We start from the raw sequence: 26,704 nt of genomic DNA, 5'->3' as shown, positions 1-26,704 counted from the left end.
GCACGTGCCTGTGGTCCAGGTACTCCAGAGGCTGAGGTGGGAGGATAACCTGAGCCCTGGAGGTCGGGGCTTCATAAAGCCGTGATCCTGCCACTGTACTTCAGCCTGGGTGATAGAGACCCTGCCCTGAAAGAAAGAAAAAGAAAGAAAGAAAGAAAGAACGAAGATTTGGATATGTTTAGTTTTAGGCACCTTAGAGGGGGTAGTATTTAGAGGCTTTCTGAATGGTAATGTAACCTCTCATTATCCTTCATGGCCTCTGGTTCACTGATCTGACCACTGGGATGTATTCCATTACCTAGGGAGGGTCTGTAGTAAATGTTGCACCCCACCGTCTTTCTTTACATCTTTACACTTTTCGTTCACAATCTTCCCTTCCCTGTGAATTTCCACAGGGGAGAAATGTATTCTTGACATTTTCCAGGCCTTGATGTCAGTTTTATGTTCAGCAGCAGGGGTAGTTCAGTGTCAAGAATCATTGAAGCTCCAGTCTAAATTCGTCACTGTGACTGCGGGCAAGTCGCTTTACCTGTCTTAATCTTAGCATCAGCCTCTGAAAAATGAGGATAAAAATCTGGTGATTTTACAGGGCCGATGTGAAGATTAATGCGCATCAACGGTTTAACACAGAGCCCGGCCCGGTGTAAGTGGTCAATAAATAGGAGCTATTATCATCAGCAACGCTGTGTCCTCAGAGCCTCCCCACCACGACGTCGGGGAGCGGTGCAGCAGGAGCGGAGCGGGCTGCTTCCCCGGAATCCCTCCGGGCGCGGGCGCGGTCCCCGCACCGCCACAGCCACCAGGGCTCCAGCCTGGTCCGCGCGTCTGCCCGTGGGGGGTGCGGGGCCAGGGCCCTAGGGGGCGCGCAGGGTGAGTCTGTGGCACCGTGGAGGAGGACGGCGCCGCGCTAGGCCGGGGTCCCAGGGAAGCGGCTGCAGGGATCTCTGCTGGGAGGGCTGGACCGCGGGGCTCACCTGGGGCAGAGGGTCTCCTGCAGAGCGAGGCCCCCAGGAAGCTGCGGCAAGTCCCGCGCCCGCGGAGCTCGCTCCCGCGCCCGCCCCAAGATGGCGCCCCTCCCCCTCCCCCTCCCCCTGCGCGCGCCTCCGCCGCTCGGGGCGCGGACCCGCGGCCCGCGCGCTCCTGGGCGGGGGATGTTGTGATGGAGAAGCCGCGGCGGAGCCCGAACCCCGCAGCCTGAGCCACCTCCGTCATCTGGGCCCGGGGCCTCGCCGCGCAGGTAGGAGCTGTCCCTGCCCCGGCCCAGCCCTGGTGACTGCGTCCCGATCCCCAGCGGCCGGCGGACCCTGACGCCTCTTCTCCGCAGTAGCCGGGGTCCCCCGGCCGGGCCCCATCCCCCATCCCCGGGCCGCCCTCCCACCGCGCGCCTGCAGACCGTCCTCTCATACCCCCTATCGCGGGGTCCACTCGGGTACTCACACGGCCCCCTCCGCTGTCCTTTACCTCCTGCCCCTCGGGGTGACTAGGGGCGGGTATGGAGGACGCGAAGCGAGGGTCGGTGAGGGTTGGGGGAGGGGAGGCCCAGGGCCGGGAAGGGGACTTGGGGTGGGGTGGGCTGGCTGGCCGCGCCGCCGATTCCAGCAGGGATCCCAGGCCCGAAATCTGTCAAGCCGCATTCTGTTGCCCTCAGCGACCGAGGGGTGTGCCTTGGGGCGGCTGTGTCCCCTGCTCAGCCAGGGCCCAGCACTGTCAGGAACACTCATTAGGAGCAGTTTTCCCACTGCCAGTTCCTAACCTGTTTTGAATCTGCCTATGTTATCTCTTGCATTCTGAGCCCCTCCCGCTATGGTCCTAGCTCTCTCCACCCTTCAGAGTCTACGCTTGCTGTCTTCATTTCCTTACTTCCCATTCATTCTTAAAATCACTCCACTCTGTGTCCCTGACACCCACTGAAACTGTCCATGCCAAGGTCACTGGAGACCTTGTGGAGAACTCCAGTGGACACTTTGCTGTTATCTTCTTTACCTCTGAGTAGTCTTCCGTGGGGTCTGTTCGCGCTCCTTGAAGCATTTTTCCTGCTTTCTGTCCTGCAGCATTGTCTGCTCTTCTCAATCTCATTTGCTTCCTTCTCCTCTCTTTAGATGCTGGTGAGACTCTTGGCTCTGACCCGAGCTGTCTTCTTTCATTCTCTGTTCTTTCTCCCCAGATATTTTATTCACTCCCAAAGCTTCAAATTTCATATATATGCTAATGAGTCCCAAATATATATATCCAGCTCAGACTTCTTTCCTGAAATCCATACTCATATATCCAGCTGCCCTCTTGACATCTCCTTGAAAGACAATCAGGAATTCCAAACCTATAGATTCCAAGCTGAGCTATTGTCCCTGGTTTTCTCTGTACCCTACTTCCAAATCTCTTCTTCCTTCAAATCTCAGAAGTGGCTATTTGCCAATCTGGAGTCATGAGCAAGACTCAAGATTAACCCCCCTCTCACCCTCTGCATCTCATTTCACCAAGTTCTGTCACATCCACTGCCTAAGTATTTCTCATATCCATTCATTTCACTCTTTCCCCACTGCCACCCAGGTTAATCTCAGCCACCACCTTTTTTTTTTTTCCTTGACTACTTTAACAGCATACCCTCTTGCCTACCTCCCTTTAACTATTCTCAACACAGCACCCAGAGTGATGCTTTAAAAAATGCTTCCAATCACTTATTCATTCAACACATATGATTTGAGCACCTACTATATGCCAGGCACTGTGTTAGGTCCTGAAGATATAATTGTGAGCAAAAGAGATGGGTCCTTGGAGCTGACAATCTAGAAGAAAAATCAAATAAAAATATCATTACAAATGTACTAGATACCATGAAGAAAAGCTGTGTGGTGCCTTGAGAACACCAAGAGCAGCAGCTAAATTGGTTTTGGGGATAGGGAGAAAGGGTCCAGGATGGCTTCTCTGAGAGCGCGACGTTTGAACTAAAATATAACGGATGAGTAGAAGTTAATTCAACTTAGAGAGTAGGAGAAGAGGTCCCAGGCAGCATGGGAATCATGTGCAAACACCTTGTAGAAAGAAAACACATAATGTCTTTGAGGAATCAGAAGAAGGCCACTGAGGCTACAGAGCAGAGTGACCAAAGCCAGGAGCAGAGAGGAGGAAAGCAGGTGCCAGACTGAGCAGAAAATTTAGGCCACGTTAGGAATTTTGTCTTAAGGGCTGGGCATGGTGGCTCATGCCTGTAATCCCTGCACTTTGGGAGTCTGAGGTGGGCGGATCACCTGAGGTCATGAGTTCAAGACCAGTCTGGCCAATATGACAAAAACCCATCTCTACTGAAAGTAGAAAAAATTAGTCAGGCATGGTGGTGTGTGCCTGTAATCCCAGCTACTCAGGAGGCTGAGACAGGAGAATCGCTTAAACCCAGAGGGCAGAGGTTGCAGTGAGCCGAGGTCTTGCCACTCCATCTCAAAAAAGAAAAAAAAAAAAAGTATTTTGTCTTAAAGTCTTTATCCTTGATGATAGTGGATGTGGAGAGTCGATGAAGTCTAGAAATTTTTCTCGGAGAGGAAATTATCAGAGGGATGGATTGAACATAGGGAGTGCAGCAGAAGGACGTCAAGGACGTACTCCTACTTCAGATTCACAGAATAAGATGGGTTGTATCATTCCATGAGCCAGGATCCTGAAAGAGGACCAGTTAGTGTGTGGGAGTGGGAAACACGAGTAGGTGTATTAGCTTGAGACGTCCAAGTGGGGATGTTGAATAGAAAGTTGAATGTACTTGTCTGGAGCTCAGGTGAGGGGTCCGAAATGGAGATGTGAATTGGGAAATCATTAGTGTATAACTGAAGCTGTGGATGTGAATGAATACCTATATCAATTGTAGGATGAAAAAGAGAAAAGGGCATGAGAATATGAGGCAGCAAAGGAGTCTAGGAACCCAGCAAACAGTAATGAGAAGTGTAAAAGTAAGCCAGGAGATGAAAGTGTGGAGGCCACTGAGAGAGGCTGGATGAGAGCGATCCATGGGGTCAGATGCTGTTGGGAGGGCACCGAAGATGAGGACTGTGTCTGTTGGATTGAATGACATAGGGGTCACGTTGACCTTGGTGGGAGCTGTCGCTGAGTCGTGCTGGGAGTGGAAGCAGGCTTGGAAAGGGTTGAGGAGTGAGTGGGAGGTGAGGAAGTGGCAACAGTGAGTGAGACAACTCTCTCAAGAAGTTTGCCTGCATGGGGGAGGAAAGAACAATGAGTGGCTCTGAAGGAGTGTCAGGTGAGGTTGGGAGAGAGGGGGTCCTATTGAGAAGGAGAGGTTGATTATAGAGGAGAAAATAGATAAACAGTGGTATACAATTCCTGGACAGGCATCTTAGGAAGAATCCAAATTATAGGTGAGGCAGTTGGTTTTCGGAAGGAGAGAAAGGGATAGGTGCTGAAGTTTGGTTGGGTTTTATGTTTGAGGATGTTCCCCAGTCGGATGGCTTCCCCTTCCTCTGTGAATTAGGAGGGGAGATCATCCTCTGAGAGGGGTGGGCCACAGAGAGTTGTGTCCTAGTCTCAGGCAGGCCTTTGCTGATGTCTGGGCTGTAGTGAACCCCAGGTTCCTGTAATGTCGTGCTCTTCGTCCTGCATAATATTCAGTTAACAAATAGGGAATGCTGTGGGTGCCAGGCACTGTCCTAGATGTTGGCGTTACACTGCGTCGTAGCGAGTTGTTCAATGCCTGTTTCCCCCTAAACTGAGAACTCCTCCAAAGGAGGATCCATTTCTTTTTTATTCATCACTCTCCCCTGTGTCCAGCACAGTGTCTGGCATATGGTAAACTGTCAGATTACCTGACTCCTGACTTTGGGCAAGACTCAACCCCTGCCCCTCTGGTCTGATACCAGGATCTTCAGGTTTAGTGGCTACTTCTTTCAGTTCCTGCCCTGGGGCCCCTGCCTAGCTCCCTGCCTTGAGCCAGAACCTATTTGGCTCTTTGCATCCTTTGGTAACTCCAGTGAGAGGGGAGAGGTTAGGTTGTGTTTCTTCTTTAAAAAATTGGACTGAGGTTATATTTTTTACCTCGAGCAGTGGGGTATTGGTGACCATACTACCTCAAGCTAGACGCTCAGGTTTCAGCACTTAAACAGTCTCCCCAATCCTCCTCTAATACTTCCTGCCCTGGTGACCAGATTAGCAGGGCTGCCCTGCAGTCAACTTGGCTCTTCACTGTTTCAGCCTCACAGTTCCTGCACCCTTCTCAGATCATATCTCCTAGTGCCAAGGATGCTGGTCTCAGCCTGACCTTTGAGAAACCTGGCTCCGTACACCACTGCTTCAGAAAAGGGCTTGCCATCCTTAAGGTCCTCTGAGCATGGCAGAGTCATGGAGTCTTCTACTTCCTGAAACCCATGGAGATGCCACTCTTGAACAGTGTCTGAGCCAAGATGTTGTTCTAAGCTACCTTTCTCCCTCCCTTTTCCTAGATCTCAGTCCTCACCTCTCCAGGACTCCTGTCCCATCTTACTTCCCTCTCAGGGACCCTTTGGCATTCTCTGACACCCTCCCAAACACACTCTTTGCTCCTCCCCAGCCCATTGGGCCACACAGCCTTTCTTGGTACCTATTCCCAGCCAGTTCTGAGTTTCTTAGTTTCTCCCACCCGCTGTGTCTCTCCTGCTCATCCTTCCTTTCCTTCTGCGCGACAGCCCAGTCTGTGGCGGCACACGGCACACTCTCTCAAGTAATGGGAATGTGAAATTAAATAAGACACCATCTCAGATATTCTGATAGAATGTGGTCCCGGTCGTTGTGAAACAGGGAGGAGAGAATAGTCACTTGAGGGTGGGGAGAGAACAGGAAAGACTGCTCAGAGCTGTGGCTGCTGAGATTAGTTTTGAAATACAAGCAGAGCTTCTCACAAGGGAAGACAGAATTCTAGGCTGAGGGAGCAGTATAAACAAAGACCCAGGGCTTTAAGAGTGTGCGACATGTTCCAGAATCTGCCACACACTTCACGTGGCTGGAGTATAAGGTATAAAGGAGGTGGGAAGTGGGGGGAGGTCTGACAGGTTATAGGAGCTGGCTCAAGGGGGCTCTTGTTTGTTCTGCTGATGAGTGCAGACATTATCCTAAAGGCAGTGGTGAGCCCTCTAATTTTCTGAACCAAGGAGTGACACAATCTGGTTTCCATTTTTGGAAAATTACTGTGGTTCTGGGAGGAGGCAGAGCTGTCTATTTTTTTCTTCTTTTATTCCACTGGCCATGAGTTTTCTTATTGGCCAGGCGGAGCCACACTGAGCAGATCAACAGCTACACGTGAGGCAGACACATGCACTGAAACCTTTTTCATTTTACAGATATATGGGTAGCATCACACTAGGGTCTGAGGAACTAGAGACACAGCAAGGTAAGCTATGAGGCTGGGAGCTATGGCTCACACCTATAATCCCAGCATTTTGGGAGGCCAAGGCAGGTGGATCACCTGAGGTCAGGAGTTCGAGACCAGCCTGGCCAACATGGTGAAACCCCCTCTACTTAAAAAAAACAAAAAAACAAAAAAACAAAAATTAGATGGGCGTGGTGGCCAGAGCCTGTAATCCCAGCTACTCAGGAGGCTGAGGCAGGAGAATCGCTTGAACCTGGGAGGCGGACGTTGCAGTGAGCTGAGATCACGCCATTGCACTCCAGCCTGGGCGCACAGCACCTGGAGAGATGGGTGAGCCTTGCTTAGGCAGCTGCAGCACCTGTGCTTAGCGCTGAGGACACAGAGGGAAGTGGGATAGTGGGGAGTCGGGGGGAAAAAGAACTCATGGCAGAGGAACAGGGAGATGAGGAACTCTCAGATAAGACATCAGTGAGAAAGGACTGTACAGTAGGAATTAGAAAGAATGCAGTGCATGGCCGGGCGCGGTGGCTCAAGCCTGTAATCCCAGCACTTTGGGAGGCCGAGGCGGGTGGATCACGAGGTCAAGAGATCGAGATCATCCTGGTCAACATGGTGAAACCCCGTCTCTACTAAAAATACAAAAAATTAGCTGGGCATGGTGGCTCGTGCCTGTAATCCCAGCTACTCAGGAGGTTGAGGCATGAGAATTGCCTGAACCCAGGAGGCGGAGGTTGCGGTGAGCCGAGATCGCGCCATTGCACTCCAGCCTGGGTAACAAGAGCAAAACTCTGTCTCAAAAAAAAAAAAAAAAAAAAAAGAAAGAATGCAGTGCAGTCTTTGTTGGAACGGTCAGTGAGGGAGAATTGTGTGTTGGGGGAAGGGTCAGGTAGGAAGAGAGAATCAGTGAGGCCATCGAGGGAGGAGGGAGTAATGCGGTAGGGGCTGTCTGAAGGAGGGCTTGCATGGAGGGCTCAGGATGAGAGAGAAGTGGGCAGTGGTTGGTCAGGGAGAAATAACTGAAATAGGGGGGTGCTGAGGGTCCAGGGAGAGTGTACTTTATTGTGGTGTTCCAGGAAGGAGAGTAGCAGAGCGGTAGGAAGGTCAGGGAGAGTGGGGAGCATGGAATGGGGCCCGAGGGTGGGTCCCCGGGTTGGAAGGACAGTTGGGACTCAAACGGTTGCATTTCGGAGAAGCTGACCCACGGAGGCCTATGAGGAGGCAGTCGGAAGGAGGGGTCGGGAGGGGGAGCTGTCCTCTTACCTGAAAGGCAGGTGGAGTTTGTTTGGGGCACCATGAGGCACAGTAACGTAACCAAAGTGTTTTCTGACACTGGCAGAGGAGATGCCAAAGCGAGGCCTGGAGGACATGGGAACTGATTCATACATTCATTCAACAAATATGAATGGAGTTCCTGCTCTGTGCCAGGTCTATGCTAGGCACTAGGCATACTGTGTTTAACCAGAAAAGGCAAAATCCTCATCAACATGGGAATTATAAATTATAGTCATAAGGAGACAATCATTAGACAAAGTAAACAATAAATTGGCTTGTCACATGGCGACAGGCACTAGGGAAGTGTTTAGGGGTTGCTGAGGAGGGGCCGAGGTAGCCTATGGTTTTAAAATGGGTGTTCAAGGAAGGCTTCACTGAAGCTGTGACATTTGGTCAAAGATCTGAAAGGCTGGGACGGACATGGTGGCTCATGCCTGTAATCCCAACACTTTGGGAGGCCGAGGTGGGTGGATCAGGAGGTCAGGAGTTCGAGACCAGCCTGGCCAACATCTCGAAACCTGGTCTCTACTAAAACTACAAAAATTAGCTGGGCATGGTGGTGGTCACCTGTAATCCCAGCTACTCAGTAGTCTGAGACAGGAAAATCACTTGAACCCAGTAGGTGGAGATTGCAGTGAGCTGAGATCGTGCCATTGCACTGCGGCCTGACTGACAAGAAGTCTCAAATCAAAACAAAACAAAGATCTGAAAGGCTGGAGGACCCAGGGGAAAGGCTCCTATAGTGACTCAGGACAGGGCATTCTAAGGACTGGCAGAGGGACCAATGCCCAATGGGAGCTACTTATGGAAATATGGAAATAGTCACCAAGATGTAGCTTCAGGTGGCCAGAGGAACCATGAATTGTGGCCAAGGGCCTGCCCTATGTGACCTGCCTTCCAGTGCTATGCCCTGCAGGGCTGGTTTTGCAGCTTATTTACCCCTGTCCTCACAGTCCTTGATATGGGGTGGATATGGGGACTGGTTGAGCTGAGTGATTTATGACAGTGGGAACACAGCCTGGGGAGCTTACAGTGGTGGGGCTTGGGATGGAAGTGTGGCAGGAGGAGAGGGAGAGTCAGTCATCAGTGTCCAGAACACATGAGCCAGTCCCATGCTAGTGGTGTTCCTGGCACAGTAAGCCCCGGGTGGATGAGCTGTGGGGTGGGGAGACACAGAGAGCCATTGTGTGAAGGCCCTGCTGGTGGGACCAAGGGCAGAGCAGGCGCCAGCTGTGCCATCCCAGCAAGCTCAGAGCAGGGGATATAGGGATGCGGTGGTCCTCAGACCTGGGCCTGGCCTGTGATGGGGGTGATGGTGCTGGGACAGAGGTTGAGCCCAGTCATTCTCATGGGATAGAGAGCCATGGGTGCTAGCCTGCTTAGTACAGGGAGATGATGAGGCACAGGGCATAGCCTGGGGCAGAAGCAGGGATGTTGCTGTCCTGGACCAGAGGCTCAACAGCGTCTCCCCTCCCCACCCCGCAGGAGCTGCCAAGGCCATGTCTGTTCCGTCGTCACTGAGCCAGTCGGCCATTAATGCCAACAGCCACGGAGGCCCTGCACTGAGCCTACCCCTGCCCCTGCACGCTGCCCACAACCAGCTGCTCAACGCCAAGCTGCAGGCCACAGCTGTGGGACCCAAGGACCTGCGAAGCGCCATGGGGGAGGGTGGTGGGCCTGAGCCAGGCCCCGCCAATGCCAAGTGGCTAAAAGAGGGCCAGAACCAGCTGCGTCGGGCCGCCACGGCCCACCGTGACCAGAATCGCAATGTGACCTTGACCTTGGCGGAGGAGGCCAGCCAGGAGCCTGAGATGGCACCCTTGGTCCCCAAAGGCCTGATACACCTGTACTCTGAGTTGGAGCTCTCAGCCCACAACACGGCCAACCGAGGCCTACGAGGACCTGGCCTGATCATCAGCACCCAAGAGCAGGGGCCAGACGAGGGAGAGGAGAAGGCAGCAGGGGAGGCCGAGGAGGAAGATGATGATGATGAGGAGGAGGACGAGGAGGAGGACTTGTCTTCTCCCCCAGGGCTGCCTGAGCCCCTGGAGAGTGTGGAGGCCCCTCCTGGGCCCCAGGCCCTTACAGATGGCCCCCGGGAACACACCAAGAGTGCCATCCTCCTGTTTGGCATGCGGAACAGTGCGGCCAGTGACGAGGACTCAAGCTGGGCTACCTTATCCCAGGGCAGTCCCTCCTATGGCTCCCCAGAGGACACAGGTACCTTGTGGAGCTTGACATGGGCATGTGGGAGGGTGTGAGGGCAGAGGTTAGGCCTCTCATACGGAGGCCAGTGCCAGCCTGAGGTGAGCTGAGAGCCCATGTCCTCAGGCTACAGCGGGCCATGTCCACCAGGCTTTCTCATTCAGAGAGTGCTTGGATATTCTGGTAGAGCAGACCATCATGCATGCCCTGATGGATGGATTTATCCGTTATGCATGCCACCATGGTTGATAAGTGGTCTAGTTTATTTACTGGACACTTACTAGGTAACTGGTCCTCTGCTCAGCATTTTTAGGCTTTATCTTCACAATAAAGCTGTGAGGTAAATACTATCATTATTCCCATATTACAGATAACAAAAAAAAGGGACCCAGAGAGGTTTAGTAGCTTTCTTCAGATCACAGACAGGCTGAGATTACAGTAGAACTGAGAGCTAAACCAGGTCCGAGTCCAGGCCTGAGCTTTTGGCCCTGTGTTACACTGCCACCAATGCACAGAGCACAGTGCACTTAGGTGCCCTTGGAAGCATCTGCCCCATTTTAACAGGCCACACCTGTTGGGAGCAGCCAGCTCCCAATAGGTCAGGAGTTTGAGATCAGCCTGGCCTACACAGTGAAACCCCACAGAAGTCTGTTTGGAAAGACTGGGGATGTTGTGTGCTTATAATCCGTATGTCCTATACAGAGCACCATTGCAAGGATACAGTTTTTTCAGGCATAGGATATTGAAAAAGGTTAGAAAACAAAACCCTGTGGGTAGGAGAAGGAGAATAGATATTAGGATTACTCATTAAATATGTCCCATTTAAATAAGCTGAGTCTCCACATTTTCTAATGTTATGTAGAGAATATAGGAAAAGCAGAGAACAACGGGTGGAGAGAATGGGCTGTAGTCACAGCCCTGGAGTTCTGCAGGTGGAAGGCTAAGAAAGATTAGGAAAGACCCCCATCCTCACCAGGCGGCAGACACCATACCCATCCCCCAACTGTGCAATCTTTGTAGAGAACATGCAGTTCAGGTGAGCCTAGGGCTGCACACCATACCCTTCGAAAAATTCATTCTGGGCTGGCTCATGCCTGCAGCACTCTGGGAAGCCGAGGTGGGTGGATCACCTGAGGTCAGTAGTTCAAGACCAGCCTGGGCAACATGGTGAAACCCTGTTTCTGCTAAAACTTCAAAAATTGCTGGGCGCGGTGGCGCGTGCCTGTAATACCAGCTACTCAGGAGGCTGAGGTAGGAGAATTGCTTGAGCCAGGGAAATGGAGGTTACAGTGAGCCAAGATTCTGCCATTGCACTCCAGCCTGGGTGACAGAGCGAGACTCTGTCTCAAAAAAAGAAAAAAAAAAAGAAAAGAAAAAGAAAACCTAATTCTGGAAATTTCAAACATATGCAAAGGTATAGAGTAGTGAATAATGAACCTGATTTACCCATGACCCAGTTTTAACAATTATCAATACATAACTAATCTTGCTATGTGCATGCTGTTCTCCCATTTCTAGGCCCCAGCCTAGGTGATTCTGAAGCAAACGCTTTTATCTATAAATGTTTAGTGACTCACGCCTGTAATCCCATTAGTTTGGAAGGCTAAGATGGGCAGATTGCTTGAGCCCAGGAGTTCAAGACCAGCCTGGGCAATATGGCAAAACCCTGTCTCTGTAAAAAAAATACAAAAAAAAATTAGCCGGGAGTGGTGATGTCAGCTGCTGTGGTCTCAGCTACTCAGGTGACTGACCTGAGAGGGTCACTTGATCCTGAGGAGGATGAGGCTACAGTGAGCCATGATTGTGCCAGTGCACTCCAGCCTGGGTGGCAGAGAGGGACCCTGTCTCAAAAATAAATGAAAAAATAAATGTTTCCTTTTGCATTTCTAAAAGATAAAACTCCTTTTTAAAAAACTCTACCACAATATCATTATTGTACCTACAAAAATTTAACAATGATTTCTTAATGTCATTGAATATGCAGTTGGTATTTTTGTTTTTTAAAAGGCTGGATTAAGGCCGGGCACAGTGGCTCACACCTATAATTCCAGCATTTTGGAAGGCTAAGGTGGGTGGATTGCTTGAGTCCACAAGTTCAAGACCAGCCTGGCCAACATGGTGAAAGCCCATTTTCTACAAAAACAAAAATTGTCTGGGCGTGGTGGCTCATGCCTATAATCCCAGCATTTTGGGTGGCTGAGGTGGGCGGATCACTTGAAGTCAAAAGTCTGAGATCAGCCTGGCCAACATGGCAAAGCACTGTCTCCACTAAAAATACAAAAATTCTCCAGGCACGGTGGTTTGTGTCTGTAATCCCAGCTACTCTGGAGGCTGAGGCAGGGGAATTGCTTCAAATCAGGAGGTGGGAGTTGGACTGAGCCGAGATTGTGCTACTGCACTCCAGCCTGGGCAACAGAGCCAGTCTCCATCTCAAAAGAAGGAAAGAGAGAGAGAAAGAAGGAAGAAAGGAAGGAAGGAAGAAAGAGGAAGGGAAGGGAAAAGAAGGAAAGGAAGGAAGGGAAGGGAAGGGAAAGAAGGAAGGAAAGAAAGAAAGAAAAAGAAAGAAAGAAAAAGAAAGAAAAGAGAGAAAGGTATTAGCCAGGTGTGGTGGCGTACACCTGTAGTCCCAGCTACTGGGGAGGCTGAGGCAGGAAAATCGCTTCATCCTGGGAGTTGGAGGTTGCAGTGAGCTGGGATGGCACCACTGCACTCTAGCCTGGGTGACAGAGCAAGACTCTGTCTCTAAATAAATAAATAGTCTGTATTGTGTGAATCAGTATCCAAGTAGTAGGTACATAGTTGATCTGTTTCTCTCTCCCTCTTTCCCTCTTTTTAAAGTAGACAGTGTCTCACTATGTTGCCCAGGCTGGTCTTGAACTCCTGTTCTCAAACAATCCTCCTACCTTGGCTTCCCAAAGCACTAGGTTTACAGGCATGAGCCAGTGTGTTTGGCCTAATCAAGTTACCCCTCTATTTTATTTGCTTGCAGTTTTGCTTTTGTTTTTTAACTGAAGAATCATTTGTTTGTCCTGGGTTTTCTATGATCTGGATTTTTCAGACTCTCTCCTGTGGTTGTGTTTACTGTGCTCCTCTTCCCCTGGGTTTCCGGTAAATTGGTAGTTAGTTCTAGAGCCTTGATCAGACTCAGATGTGAGTGTTTTTGTGTTTTGCTTTTGCAAGAATATTTCACAGGTGGTATTAAGTACTTTTACCAAAGGCAAAGTCTGATTGCCTCTCTTTTTGTTAGTGGCCTTTAGTAGTCATTGCCTCAGCTCCTTTGAAAAGGAACAGCCCCTCCTCCACTCCAGCTGATTACTTTTGGGATTGGGGTGAGGAAAAACATAGTTTCAAAGCAGCCAGGTAAAGGGAAACTGAAAACTAGATATTGGTGTAAAATAGCCCAATTTCTAAATGTTATCAAGAAATTCTGGTTTCGTTTTTTGTTTTTTGAGACGGAGTCTCACTCTGTCCCACAGGTGTAATCTCGGCTCATTGCAACCTCCACCTCCCAGGTTCAAGCAATTTTCCTACCTCAGGCTCCTGAGTAACTGGGATTACAGGTGCACGCCTCCATGCCTGGCTAAGTTTTGTATTTTTAGTAGAGACGGGGGTTTCGCCATGCTGGTCAGGCCGGTCTCAAACTTCTGGCCTCATGATTTGCCTGCCTCAGCCTCCCAGAGTGCTAGGATTACAGGTGTGAGCCACTGTGCCTAGCCAATTAATTCTGTTTTTAAAAAAACACTGTGCAGGCCACACACAGTCTATCTGAGGCTTGCATCAGTTTGCAGGTTGTAGGTTGCAAGTTTGCAACCCTAGGGGATGTGAGTCAATGGCCAAATAGAGGCCTAGTTGCTCAATCGCCCCGGGGATGGTCACTGTGGTGGCTGCAACTATGAACCACCTATGAAGCTTCTAGGAGTAGGAGGCCAGAACTGCTGAAGAGCTGGGACGGGCATGCTGGGCAGTGACCTCAGCAAGGATGTTGGAATGGCGAGGGGATTGTCAAGGATCGTGCACTGGGGGAGACTTTGTGAGTTGAGGATAGAGGTGGGGGCCAGCCCAGGAAAGGGGCTAAGTCACCGATTGCTCTTTTGTGACTGTGTTGCTGCGACCATGAGGGCTGCAGAGGTTTGTGCTCCTGCAGGAATGAGGCTAGAATTGAGCAAAAATTATTTTCTCCTTCCTATTGTAGGATATTCATAGAGTTATGATTGAATGCATAAATGCATGAATTCATGAATTAAATGAATGATGAATGAGTAAACTTTACTACCTGTGTTGGATTCATACTCTGCTCCAGGCCTTGTCCTAAATGCTGGAAATGTATACTTTGGGGCAAAGATGTTCTTACCCTCATGGCCTTCACAGCCTGGTAAGGAGTCAAAGAAAGAAACAGGTGGTTATGATCAGTGTGATGAGCTCTTTGGGGCTGGGAAAGTACAGGAGGGGCCCCTGACCCTGCCTGTGTGAGTGGTGGCAGAAAGGGCAATGGGTTAGTTTTGAGAAGGTACCTGTACACTGATGTCTGAAGGAGAAGTAGCTGATAGCCAGGTGAAGATTGAGAGAAATAGAGGTGGGCTGGGAAAGGACAAGGGGCATGTCCCAAGCAAAGAGAGAGAAGGGGGATGGGGAGTGGCCAGAGATAAGGCTGAGAGGCAGACAGGTTCATGACAGCACCTAAAACCTGGGGAGGAATTTGGACTTCATCCTGAGGGCAGTGACAAAACAATTAAGAGGACTAATTTGGAAAATTACTTGATGAGTATCTCAGCAGAATCATTTGGGCTGTAGTGTGCAGCTGAGTTTGGAGGAGACTAGACAGGAAGAGAAAGACCAGTTACGATGTTGTTGCAATGATCCAGGTAAAAAAATGCAAGTAGCCTGGGCTACGTTAATGATGTGGGGTGGAGAGAAGGGGAGAGCATTAAGTCAATCACTGATTCCTGAGCAAGTGAGTACACCTGGTTTCCCCACTAAGGCATTTGTGAATGAATGAATGAATGAATGAATGATACATGAACATTTAATGTGTAAGTGCTTGCATGAATTGATGCAGGAGTGAAGGTGTGTATTCTGGAATAAATGCATGTGTGTGAAAGCAAAAGCCGGGGTGGGCTGTGCTTGGAGGGAGATGTGCCAAGCTCCAGAAGGGCCTCCCAGATGGCCAAGCGGGGAGAAGCTGCCCTTCCAGGACAGATCGGAAGGATGCAGCTCTTCGAAACAGGAAGGCACAGGCTGGCAGGGATGGCAGATGGATTGGTGTGTGTGACTCAATCAGGAGATGGCAAACTGGTCCCCAGATTCCAGAAGTGTCCAGCCCTCATGAAGCAGGCTGTGGCTTTGGAGGGCATGGAGGCCCTAGGTGTGGTGTTCCTGGAAGGTTCTAGCAGGAGAGTCCTGAGGCAATGGAGGGTCTCTGGGGAAGAGCAGGTATTCCCTGAGCCTCAGCTGAGTTTCAGGTTAGCTGCAAACCTTATTCTGTAGGGTGTGAGGTGGGGGGAAGTTGGGGTGGGGGAGAGGCGGTGATGGCTGCCTAGAAGGTGGATGGGCAAGAGCCCCTCCTCGTTGGATGTCCGTGGCCCACTTCATTTGGAAGCTGAGGATGGTGAAGCACCCTGCCTGAGTAACTCATCAGGTGTGCAGCCACCTTGGTGTAACCACGCCCACTCCCAGCCCCGCTGTGTCTGGTTGCCCAGCAGCCGGGGTCTTGGGACTGTCTGTCCCTTAGTGCTGCCTCTTGGACCAGTCAGGATTCCTGGTTTCCCTGGTAACGGGAAGCACGTCAGCAGTCTGGGCGCTCCCAGCCGGTCCTGGTGCTGCGGTTGCCGAGGAGACGCTGCAGCCTAGCTGGGCCCTGGCAGGTGAGGCGGGGTGGGGGGGGGGTGGTGCTGGGAAGCCCCAAGCCCAGCCTCATGCCTGCTGGGGCCCAGGACTTTAAAGCTCACCCTTGCGTTCAAGCGGCTGTGCATGTCCTGGACAGGGGCTGGATCCCTGAAGGCCTTGAAACCACACCCTATTTATGCTGAGAGCTATAGGCTCTACAAGGCCCCAGGCAGCTGGGTATTCCTGAGGGGCTGAGTCCCCTGGTGTCCCTAACACTGGGCTTGGCTTGGGCACTGAGGTGACCACTGAAGGGTGGGATGGAGATTCAAGATTGGGGAGGGGAGCCAGGGTGAGGAAGAAGAGGTGTGAGCAGGAGGGGTTGGGGTCTCATGAACCTCCCTTTCTCCTCCCTTCCCCACTCCCAAAGGAGATGCCCTAGCATGGTGGTCCTGGCCCCTCCCTAGCAAGCTCCAGGCGGGGGAGGATCTTGCCTGGCAGACGCTCTGCCCTGGTGAGAAGGGGGCGGGATGAGCTTTTCTCTGCAGCCCAGCACCAGGCTGTGAGCCCAGCTGGCTGGGCTGGAGGGGCTGTGAGGAGGGAGGGTGGAGGCAGGAGGGCCCGGGAATGAGCGCCATGTTCTCCCAGGACTTTTTCCTGGCCATCATCCTGCAGGACAGCAGCCCAGGTGAGGGGCAGCACGAGGCTGAGCATCATGTGGGGTGGGGCTGGAAGAGAGAGAAGAGTTAGAGGACGCATGAGCGGGTTACAGGGAGGAATGGAGTGGTGTGGCTCTGCCGGCAGAAAGGGTGTATGACACAGATGTGAGGTATGTGTGTATGTGTGTATGTGCATGACATGTTTGCCTGCAATTGTGCGGCAAGGGTCAGGGAGTGGGTGTCTGTGGTGTCTGCACATATTTGGTAGGGGTTGACGTATGCCATGTGTCTGAGTGTGGGTCTGCCTGTATGTGTGATACCCACACGTGTGTTAGAGGCCATTGTGGTGTGGTATCTGCACACCTGTGTGGCAGGGGCTGGTATGTTTAGCTGCATGTGCACTCACCTCTGTGGTGTCTGCTTAAGTGTATGGCTAATGTTGGTGTGTGTGTTTGCCCCTGCACATACATGTGCACCTGTGTGTGATACCTGCCTTCTGTGCTGGCATTTTCTGTGTTGCATATACTAGTGTTTGTGGCTGCACAGGTATGTAGTAGGGCTTGCATGTGTTGTGTGTCTGTGTGTACATGTATGTGTGCAGGAGTTGGAAAGTGTTCACCTTCATGTACAGAGATATAGATATGTGTGAAAGGAGGTTGATTGGGGTCACCCAACCTCCCTTGCTCCCTTCCTTCTTTCTTCCCTGCCTTCCTCCTTTCCACAGTGTGGCCACATTAGCTACTAGCAGGGCCCAGGAGGAGACCTGAGCTTTGTTTCCTACTGGTGGCCCCACATGTGGTGACTCCAGGCTGTAGGCTTTAGGAGGAAGCAGGAACTGTGTTGTGGTATAGCTCTTCCTCCACCCATTCTCAACCATGGGGTCCCAGAGAGGACTGGGCATAAGCACCGGCTGTCTGCTTGTTGGGTAGGCTGACCCTCACCAAGCCTCCCACCTGGCAGATTCCTTCTGGAACCCCAACGCCTTCGAGACGGATTCCGACCTGCCGGCTGGATGGATGAGGGTCCAGGATACCTCAGGGACCTATTACTGGCACATCCCGACAGGGACCACCCAGTGGGAACCCCCTGGCCGGGCCTCCCCCTCACAGGGGAGCAGCCCCCAAGAGGAGTCCCAGGTGAGGCTCACGGGCCTGTTTGTTTTGGGCCGGGGGTGGAGGGAGTGTGTGCTGCTAGAGTAGGATAAGACACCCGCTTACTGCTCCCATCTCTCCTCCTAGCTCACCTGGACGGGTTTTACTCATGGAGAAGGCTTTGAGGATGGAGAGTTTTGGAAGGTGGGTAAGGGGACCTGTTTTACCAGGGGACAGGTGGAAAAGGGGCATCATTTTGATCCTGATTCCTCAATCCCCTTCCCAAGGATGAACCCAGTGATGAGGCCCCAAGGGAGCTGGGACTGAAGGAACCTGAGGAGGGGACATTGACCTTCCCAGCTCAGAGCCTCAGGTGAGCCGCCAGATGTGGTGGGCTGGCAGTGGGATGGTTCTGTCTGGAAGGGGCCTTGGGACAGCTCCATTTATGGGGGCCCTGTGCTAAGCGTTACCATCTGCCTTCAGCCCAGAGCCGTTGCCCCAAGAGGAGGAGAAGCTTCCCCCACGGAATACCAACCCAGGGATCAAGGTTTGTTCAAGACTGACACCCATTCTAAGGCCGGGCCCTTCTGTGTGTGGGACAGCCCCTCATGTTGTGCTCTGAGGGGTCTCAGCACAGCTCCCCAGGTCCTGAGTTAGGAGTTCTTCCAGTCTCAGCATAGAGCCCTGTGTCTGAGCTGGAGGCACTTCAATTTTTAAATCAACCAGCCCAACAGCCCAGTTGGGGGCCCTCATAGTCTTGGTTCAGGTGCTGCTTTGTACTAGCCGGGGTCTCATCTGACATCTCCCTCTCCCTGACCACATCCTGTTTGCGGAGCTTCTCCGTCTTAGTTCAGAACACCCTGCCTCCTGCCACGCTCCGAGTCAGGAACTCTGCTCTGTCCTGTGCTGGGAGCTCTCCAGTTTGACTCAGATCCTCTGCCTCCTGCCCCTCTTCTGTGCCTGGCAGTGTTTCGCCGTGCGCTCCTTAGGCTGGGTGGAGATGACCGAGGAGGAGCTGGCCCCTGGACGCAGCAGTGTGGCAGTCAACAATTGCATCCGTCAGCTCTCTTACCACAAAAACAACCTGCATGACCCCATGTCTGGGGGCTGGGGGGAAGTAAGGACCCGAGCCAGTGGTGGGCGGTGCTGTGGGCGTGTGAAGGAAATTGTGAGAGATGGGAGATCTGACCTGCCCGCAGTGGGGTGGGAAAGGAAGGGGGATATTGGCCCACCCTGAGTGGTAGCCCTGTGGTTGGGACCTTGGGAGATGGTAGCCTAACAACTGTAGAGTCCATGTGAGAGATGACAGGTGACCTCCACTAGAGTGACGCCAGCAGGCCGGGTGGTCTGACACCAAAGCAGGGGCCCCAGAGCTGTAGCTAACATCCCCTGAGCTGCAGGGGGCAGAGATCAGCCACCATTCCAGCTGGAGTCCCACTGAGTGCCTGCTTCTGGGCCTGCAGGGAAAGGATCTGCTACTACAGCTGGAGGACGAGACGCTAAAGCTAGTGGAGCCACAGAGCCAGGCACTGCTGCACGCCCAGCCCATCATCAGCATCCGCGTGTGGGGCGTCGGGCGGGACAGTGGAAGGTGGGAACAGGCCCTGGGATTCCAGGGTGGGAGTTCGTCCGGCATCAGAGTCCTCTCTCTAACTCTGTTCTTTGCCTCTCTTGTGCTGCTGGACCCAGAGAGAGGTACTATGCTTGTTTTCCCCCTCCTACACCTGGACCAGATGCCTGGAAGTGCCCAAGCTCCCCTCCTGTGCCCTGCCCCTTCCTACCTGCTATGCTCCACCATTACCCTCCACCTCAGCATGCTTGCCTGTCTACCCTCCCTCCAGAAGGCAGCACCTACGGGGGACCAGCTGCGGGCAGAAGGCCTGGAGGAGCTGTGATGGGCAGGGAGGACGTGGGTAGGGAGGGGACCAGGCTCAGCACTGGCTGGCACTGGGAGACACTGAGGTGCCCCTCCCCCAACAGGGACTTTGCCTACGTAGCTCGTGATAAGCTGACCCAGATGCTCAAGTGCCACGTGTTTCGCTGTGAAGCACCCGCCAAGAACATCGCCACAAGCCTGCATGAGATCTGCTCTAAGGCACGGCTCCCTCCACTCCCCGGACTAGCTGCCGCCTTCGCTCTACAAGGGTGTGGGTGGGGTCACTGAGTGGGGTGGGGGGGCACCAGGGCAATGAGGCTCTAACAAATTCTCCCTGGCTCCTCATTTCCCTTCCTTCCTCAGATCATGGCCGAACGGCGTAATGCCCGCTGCTTGGTAAATGGACTCTCCCTGGACCACTCTAAACTTGTGGATGTCCCTTTCCAAGGTTAGTGTCAAAACCCCTCCAGGCCCAGCTCTGCTTTGTTGGCAAAGGTGAGAGACCCAAGGAAAGGCATGAGCTCCTGGACAGCCCTGATAGAAAAATGAACACATGAAGACTGAATACTCCAATAAGTGGAGCCACACTGCTGCTACTTTCATCTTGTCCCCTACTTCCCTTTAACTGGAGGGAGGGGACAAGATGAAAGTAGGGCCTTGGCTGGGCAAGTGCCCAGCTTATGCCCTGCCGGTGGGAACTGGGGGTGAGCAAGGTCTGCCACCATGATCAACCTCCTCTTCTTTCCCATAGTGGAATTCCCAGCGCCTAAGAATGAGTTGGTCCAGAAGTTCCAAGTCTATTACCTGGGGAATGTACCTGTTGCTAAACCTGTTGGTATGTGTGTCCATTCTATATCTAGGGGCTGCTACCTTCATCCCAAAGCTCTGCCCCTACCCTGTGCCTTCTAGCACTTCCTCTACCAGAACCTTCCTCATGCTTGGTGTCTTCCTACCCTTTAAAATGCATCCCACCTCCCTGTCCTGCCTGTGGTAGCAGTCAGCACGCCTTTGCTGAGCATCAGTCACCTGAGCTGTGCCGAACCAGGCACAGAGGGAGACCCCACTCCTACATCCCATGGAAAAGCTTTGGTTGGATTGGGAGGTAGATGTTAGATGACTGGAGACACCAGGCAGCAGCCTGTAGCTGGGTTTAGTATTACAGCACCAGCTGTAGGCTGGGAGCATCTGGAGAAGGGAGCAGTGAGCATAATTGTCACGTACTTTATTGTTTCAAAGTACTTTAAAAACAAGAAAACAGGGTCTCACTGTGTCCCGCAGGCTGGAGTGCTGTGGCACAGTCTCAGCTCACTGCAGCCTCTGCCTCCCGGGTTCAAGCAATTCTCCTGCCTCAGCCTCCTGAGTATCTGGGATTACGGGCTCCCGCCACCACACCTGGCTAATTTTTGTGTTTAGTGGAGATGGAGTTTCACTGTGTAGGCCAGGCTGGTCTTGAGCTCCTGATCTCAAGTGATCCACCCACCTCAGCCTCCGAGAGTGCTGGGATTACAGGCGTGAGCCACTGCTCCCGGCCTGATCTGCTTAACTCTTAACTCAGTGCTTTCATGGTGTCTGTTTTTTATTTGTTCATTCAGTTAACAAGTTTCTTTGAAGCTTACCATGTGGCAGGCCCTGGACTAGGCACTGAGAGAACAGCGGCCACAGTCCCATTTTCATAGAGGTTATAGAAGGTTATGGTAGAAAAAAAAAAAAACAGTAATTAATCAAATAATCACACAAATAAATGTGTGAGTTATTCACTGAGAGAATGTAGCAAGATGTAATAGAGGAATTTTGGCTAGTCTGGGGTCGTAAAAGACTTCCCTGTGGAAGTGCCATTTGAACTGAAATCCACAAAATGAATAGAAGTGAATGTGGTCAAGTGGAATGGAGGTGGGGGTGGGATGGGAAAAGATGAGTGTCAACAGTGGGAGGTGCTTTGGAACTTCTAAAGTACTGAGAGAAGGCCAGTGCAAGATGAGGCTGAGAGCTGGGCAGCGGTCAGGCTGCCAGGTCAGGGACCTCAGGGGCTGTGTTAATGATTTTTTCCTTCATCCTAAGACCAGTTGGGAGCTATTGAAGTCTCCAAGAGTGCACTTGACTTAATCAGATTTGAATTTTGAAAGCTCACTTTGGCTATTTCATGGAGGGGAATGTTAATCGGGTGGAGGTGGATGTGAGCAGCTTGGTTAGGAGGCTCTTCCAGTAGTCCTGGCCAGTAATGAGAGTATCTTGGACAACAGTGGAGCTGAAGAGGAGTGCGTGGGTTCAAGAGCTGTTTAGACAGGTCTAGTCAACGGGCCTTGGCAGTTGGTTCAGTGTGGGTGAGGGACAGAGGCATTAAGGGTGACTCCTGGGTTCCTGGCTTTTGGACCTTCTGGATAGTGGATTCTTTCTTTCAAGGTGGCAGATGCTAGAAGAGGCCAATTTGAGTGTGGAGCTTGTGGGCTCACTTTTGAACATGCTGAATTTGAGGTGCCTCTGGGGAAACTGAGAGGCAAAGTCAGGTTGGCAGCTGGATTCACAGATCTGGAGCTGAGAGGAGAGGTCTGAGCTGGAGATAGAAGTTTTGGCATTATTGGGTTGTAGAGGTAATCAAAGCCATGGATGTAGAGTAGCTTGACCCTGGAAAGTGGGCATCCTGGAGCGAGAGGGAAATAAGGCTAGCCATAACCTTGATGCCCTCCAACATTCAATGGATGGGTGGAGAAAGAAACTGCCAAGGATAGTGACAACAGCAGAGAGGCAGGACGAAGAAAAGAGGCTACCTGAAGAAGTGGTCGGGCATCATGTCAAAAGGCACATAGGAAGAACTCAACGAATGTTCGATGAATGAATTTAAAAGTGAATTAATGAATAAATGAGACTTGCTTCTGATTACGTGGCCAGGAAAGGTAGACCTAGGAGTCAAACCCCGGTCATCTTTAATTCTCTGCACTTTCCCTCATATCGTGCTGACTTTCATGTCCAAAATCTTACATTGAAAGAGGGGACCCTTGCTAGAAAAGGTGGGGATTGAACTGAGGTTTTGAAAGAAGGCTTGAATTTGCAGAGAGGAGTGGGTATTTCATTTGGATTCAATGGCATTGCCAAAGACTTGGAACTGGAGGTGAGAAAAGCATGCTGACCCCTGTGCCTTTGCGTTCCTTCTTTTCATCCTCAATTTCTAAACCCTTCTAGGCTCTTCCAGTTGTTACCCCGATTCCCATATGTGTTCCTTTCCATCTACCACTTTACTCATATCCTCACTATGCCAGATCAGCTACCTGTGACCCTTGACTGCCCCATCGACTCCACACTTTTGGACAAGTGGTCTCTAAACTTACTTCCTGCTTCATTTTATGCTCCTTTTGTAATCTCCCTTTTTAATATTAGCCCCTCCAGAAGCTGCAGTATTCATTCATTAATCATTCATTCATTCAACAAGTGGGATTGAGTGCCTGATACATGTCAGGTACTATTCTAGCTTCTTGGCATGCATTAATGAACAAGACTGACAAAGATCCCGCCTTTATGTAGCTTACATTCTAACAAGGAGAGACAGACAATAAAATGAGTACGCTGTGGAGTATGTTAGAAGGCAACAACTGAGCCTGGGTGCAGTGGCTTACGCCTGTAATCCCAGCACTTTGGGAGGCTGAGGTGGGTGGATCACCTGAGATCAGGAGTTCGAGACCAGCCTGACCAACATGGTGAAACCCTGACTCTACTAAAAAATACAAAAATTAGCCAAGCATGGTGGCGGGCACCTGTATTCCCAGCTACTCAGGAGGCTGAGACAGGAGAATCGCTTGAACCCGGAGTTGGAGGTTGCAGTGAGTTGAGATCACACCATTGCACTCCAGCCTGGGTGACAGAGCAAGATTCCATCTCAAAAAAAAAAAAAAAAAAAAAAATAGGGAAAAGAAAAGCACAGCAGGATAAGGAGGATTGCATTTGGGGCTGGAGGTCAAGGTGTAGGTTTCAGCCCTGAGTTGTTATCAAATCTGACAGCCTTTTTCCAGACTTTGCTCCACTGCTTTCACTGTTTTTGCCACTTCCCTGCCAGACCTCCCAAAACTCTGAGGCCAGACTCCGCCTCCCACAGCCCCATCTATTCAGCAGTTTGATGTTAATGTCCCTGTCACACACCTGAACTTTGAGATTTACAGTTGCCCTGGCCTAAATGTTGTAAACATCACACCCCTCTGCCTGGCTTTTGAAGCACTCTGCAATCTGGCCTGGTCTATCCACTTCTGTGACACTTGGTTTTACCAGTTTGGGTGCATTTGCCCATGCTGCTTTGAGAGTGACTTGCTCATGCATCTGGAATTTCTTCAGCAGATAAGCCCTGTGTTAGAACTGGGGACAGAGGGATGAATTAAATTACCATTTCTGTTCTTAAGATGGCCACAGCCCAGTGTGGAAAAAAGTTTTCCAGGAGTTACAAGATGTTGTGGTGAGAGTTATCTCAAAGTTGTCCTCTCCCTGCCCTGCAGCAGGGATGGCTTCCTAGGCAGCACCTAGGTGGAGACCTGAAGGATGACAATCTGGAGTTTCTCAGTCCGGCAGGGAAAGGGCACTGGAGACAGAGGCTTTTCCTTCAGTTGCAGTCTGCATCCCTCAAGGGCATTCTCTTCTCTTGCTTTGCATTCCCCATCTGCCTTACAGGCCATTTGCCAGGATTAATTGTTAATAATAATGCTACACAAATCATTTGAAGCTCAGGGAGCAGTAAAATATGAGGCTTGACAGCTCCGGTGAGGCCAGTTTTTGGAAGACTTGCATCCTTTCAGGAGCAGTTTGGCCATGATCCAGCCAGAAGAAAGATGATCAAGGCCAAGGTGGGAGAAGACATTCAAAGAAGACATTTGTTCTCTGCCCACAAAGAGTCCATATGGTCTACTCCCAGTGGGAGCTGAGAGGCACTAAAAGGGGCAGAGGGTCTGGGAGTGGACCACAGAGGCATGTGCCTTTTGCACCGGCATTGCACAGAGACAGTAGCTCACACAGCCAGCTTATGAGTGTGGGGACTAAAACTGATGCCTTGGCCACACCATGTGCTCCTGCCTTGGTGCTCTGCTGAGTGCAAGCAAAAGTGGAATCCATGAGGGGAAATGTTTATGGTTTGAGGTGGAGAGACCATGTGTTGATGAGAGAAAGTTGATTGAACTAAAAGTCAGGAACCTTGGGTTCCTTGGCCTTTGAGTATGTTGTAGACGTTCTCGAGTAGAACTAAGATCTTGAAAGCCCTTCTAGTTCTGAAAACTAGTAATACAGAGAAGAGGTAGGAGAAAGGCATGGCTAAGAACCCAAGCTGTGGAATCAGATTTCCTGAACTCAGGTCCCCATTCCTCGATGGGACCTAAGGCATATTACCTATCTCTTCAGTTTTCTTTCTTTCTTTTTCTTTCTTTTTTTTTTTTAAATGGTGTTTCTCCATGATGGCCAGGCTGGTCTTGAACTCCTGACCTCAGGTGATCCACCCACCTTGATCTCCCAAAGTGCTAGGATTACAGGCATGAGCCACCGTGCCCAGCCTATCTCTTCAGTTTTCTTATGTGTAAAATGGAAATAAAGTAGGGCCAGGTGCAGTGGCTCACACTTTAATTTTAACACTTTGGGAGGCAAAGGTGGGGGGATCACAAGGTCAGGAGTTTGAGACCAGCCTGGCCAGCATGGTGAAACCCCGTCTCTACTAAAATTACAAAAATTAGGTGGGCGTGGTGGTGGGCACCTGTAATCTCAGCTACTCAAGAGGCTGAGGCAGGAGAATTGTTTGAACCTGGGAGGCAGAGGTTGCAGTGAGCCGAGACAGCACCATTGCACTCCAGCCTATGGGCAACAGGGCAAGACCCTGTCTCAGAAAAAAAAAAAGTTATTATTGTGAAGTTGTGTTGTGTGGGCACAAATGAGGTAATATACTGTAATGACTTAACACACTGTGATACCAAGTAATCACTTCTCGAAATGGATATCTTAAAAAAAAATATTGGCTCTTGGGAGAGGACTGGCCTGTAGGGACTGATTTGGGAGTTATTGTGGTGGGAAGCAATGTGGTATCTGAGTGGGATGAGCACTGAGAGAGCAAGATTTGGGGAAGTCAGAACTTTGGGAGGTCAGTCAGTTTAGAAGGGTGGAGAAATAGGCAGAGCCAGTGAAAATAACGAGCCTAGGATTCAAGATCTTAAAAAGTAGGAAAATGCCCAGTCACTGAAGCCTGGTGAGGAGAGCCCCAGGGAAGGGATACTTGGATACTGGTAAAGTGGGGATGGGGCAAAGGCCCTGGGTTTGACTGGGTGGAGCAAGAGGTCTAGGGTAGAGCTGGGGTATCCTCTCTCTACCCTCAGTGGTGTCTTGTGTCCGTATGTTCTAGGGGTAGATGTGATTAATGGGGCCCTCGAGTCAGTCCTGTCCTCCAGCAGCCGTGAACAGTGGACCCCAAGTCATGTCAGTGTGGCCCCTGCTACCCTCACCATCTTGCACCAGCAGGTAAAGAGCTGAGGTAGAAGTCATGGCTGTGCCTTGCCATGGAGGGAAGACTGGGGGTGAGGGGAAGAGCTGCTGCTAAGATGGATGTGGAACAGTGCGGGTGGTGTTCCTTTTTAACTGAGTTCCCTCTCTGCAGACAGAGGCAGTGCTGGGAGAGTGTCGGGTGCGTTTCCTTTCCTTCCTGGCCGTGGGCAGAGATGTCCACACGTTCGCATTCATCATGGCTGCTGGCCCAGCCTCCTTCTGCTGCCACATGTTCTGGTGCGAGCCCAATGCTGCCAGCCTCTCAGAGGCTGTGCAGGCTGCGTGCATGGTAAGTGGGTAGGGTGGTGGGGTGGTGGCGTGGCCCCATGTGAGACAGGCTGGATGGAGAGTGACTGCCCCGCTTGCCTCTGCAGCTTCGCTACCAGAAGTGTCTGGATGCCCGTTCCCAGGCCTCCACCTCCTGCCTCCCAGCACCCCCTGCTGAGTCTGTGGCACGGCGTGTAGGGTGGACTGTCCGCAGAGGTGTTCAGTCGCTGTGGGGCTCCCTGAAGCCCAAACGGCTGGGGGCTCATACCCCATGAAGAAGCCCCCACCTTCCCTCCACCTGCTTGTGTTGGGCCCCAGGGAACTAAAGGGTGTGGGTTAGGGAGGGGTCTAGAGGCTATTCCTAGGCCTCAGACCTCCCAAATATGCCCCTTCCCAATAGCTAGGGTTCCCTGCCTAGGAGCTAGGGAGGGAGAGATCTAATCCCTTCAAGGAGGCGATAACACTGGAGTGATAACAAGAGGAGCAGGAAACAAGGCCAGCCCTGGCTCTCCATCCCCATGTGTTTCAGGTGGAACAGGAGGAACTGGTCCAGGCCAGGCCTTATCCTCCTAGGACCCAGCAGGGGCAGGAGGAGGAAGGGACTGGTCCAGGCATGGGTCCCTTCCCCCTGCTCCATGGGCACCTCTGCTGTATTGATATCACTAATAAAGTCTGTCTGCACTGC

General features: G+C 51.5%; 1 protein-coding gene across 5 annotated transcripts; it reads left to right on the top strand.

Annotated features, from left to right (window-relative positions):
* Window positions 1-1,106: 1,106 nt before the first annotated feature.
* APBB1 (amyloid beta precursor protein binding family B member 1) lies at window positions 1,107-26,704 on the top strand. 5 transcript variants are annotated; one of them, XM_039470540.2, is made up of 14 exons: window positions 1,107-1,237; window positions 9,095-9,829; window positions 17,254-17,429; window positions 17,532-17,588; window positions 17,672-17,757; window positions 17,868-17,931; window positions 18,352-18,501; window positions 18,848-18,975; window positions 19,365-19,479; window positions 19,624-19,708; window positions 20,012-20,095; window positions 25,613-25,728; window positions 25,865-26,041; window positions 26,127-26,704. In XM_039470540.2, the coding sequence occupies exons 2-14, from the start codon at window positions 9,109-9,111 to the stop codon at window positions 26,292-26,294; spliced, it is 2,127 nt and encodes a 708-aa protein (XP_039326474.1). In that variant the 5' UTR covers window positions 1,107-1,237; window positions 9,095-9,108; the 3' UTR covers window positions 26,295-26,704. The 5 variants fall into 5 exon arrangements, with proteins under 5 accessions (XP_039326474.1, XP_039326472.1, XP_074257128.1 ...); XM_039470538.2 differs by having other exon boundaries at window positions 17,239-17,429; XM_074401027.1 differs by lacking the exons at window positions 1,107-1,237; window positions 9,095-9,829 and adding an exon at window positions 15,346-15,675.

Source organism: Saimiri boliviensis, chromosome 6 (genome assembly GCF_048565385.1).
Source record: "Saimiri boliviensis isolate mSaiBol1 chromosome 6, mSaiBol1.pri, whole genome shotgun sequence".
NCBI classification, from domain to species: domain Eukaryota; kingdom Metazoa; phylum Chordata; class Mammalia; order Primates; family Cebidae; genus Saimiri; species Saimiri boliviensis.
This window is presented reverse-complemented; position numbering and strand designations above follow the sequence as displayed.

Bases quoted from the DNA above. Each gene is read 5' to 3' on its own strand.
- APBB1 (XM_039470538.2), top strand. From the start codon at position 9,109: ATGTCTGTTCCGTCGTCACTGAGCCAGTCGGCCATTAATGCCAACAGC. The intron at 9,830-17,238 runs GTACCTTGTGGA...ACCCTCACCAAG, and splicing joins TGGCTCCCCAGAGGACACAG to CCTCCCACCTGGCAGATTCC. The intron at 18,502-18,847 runs GTAAGGACCCGA...CTGGGCCTGCAG, and splicing joins TGTCTGGGGGCTGGGGGGAA to GGAAAGGATCTGCTACTACA.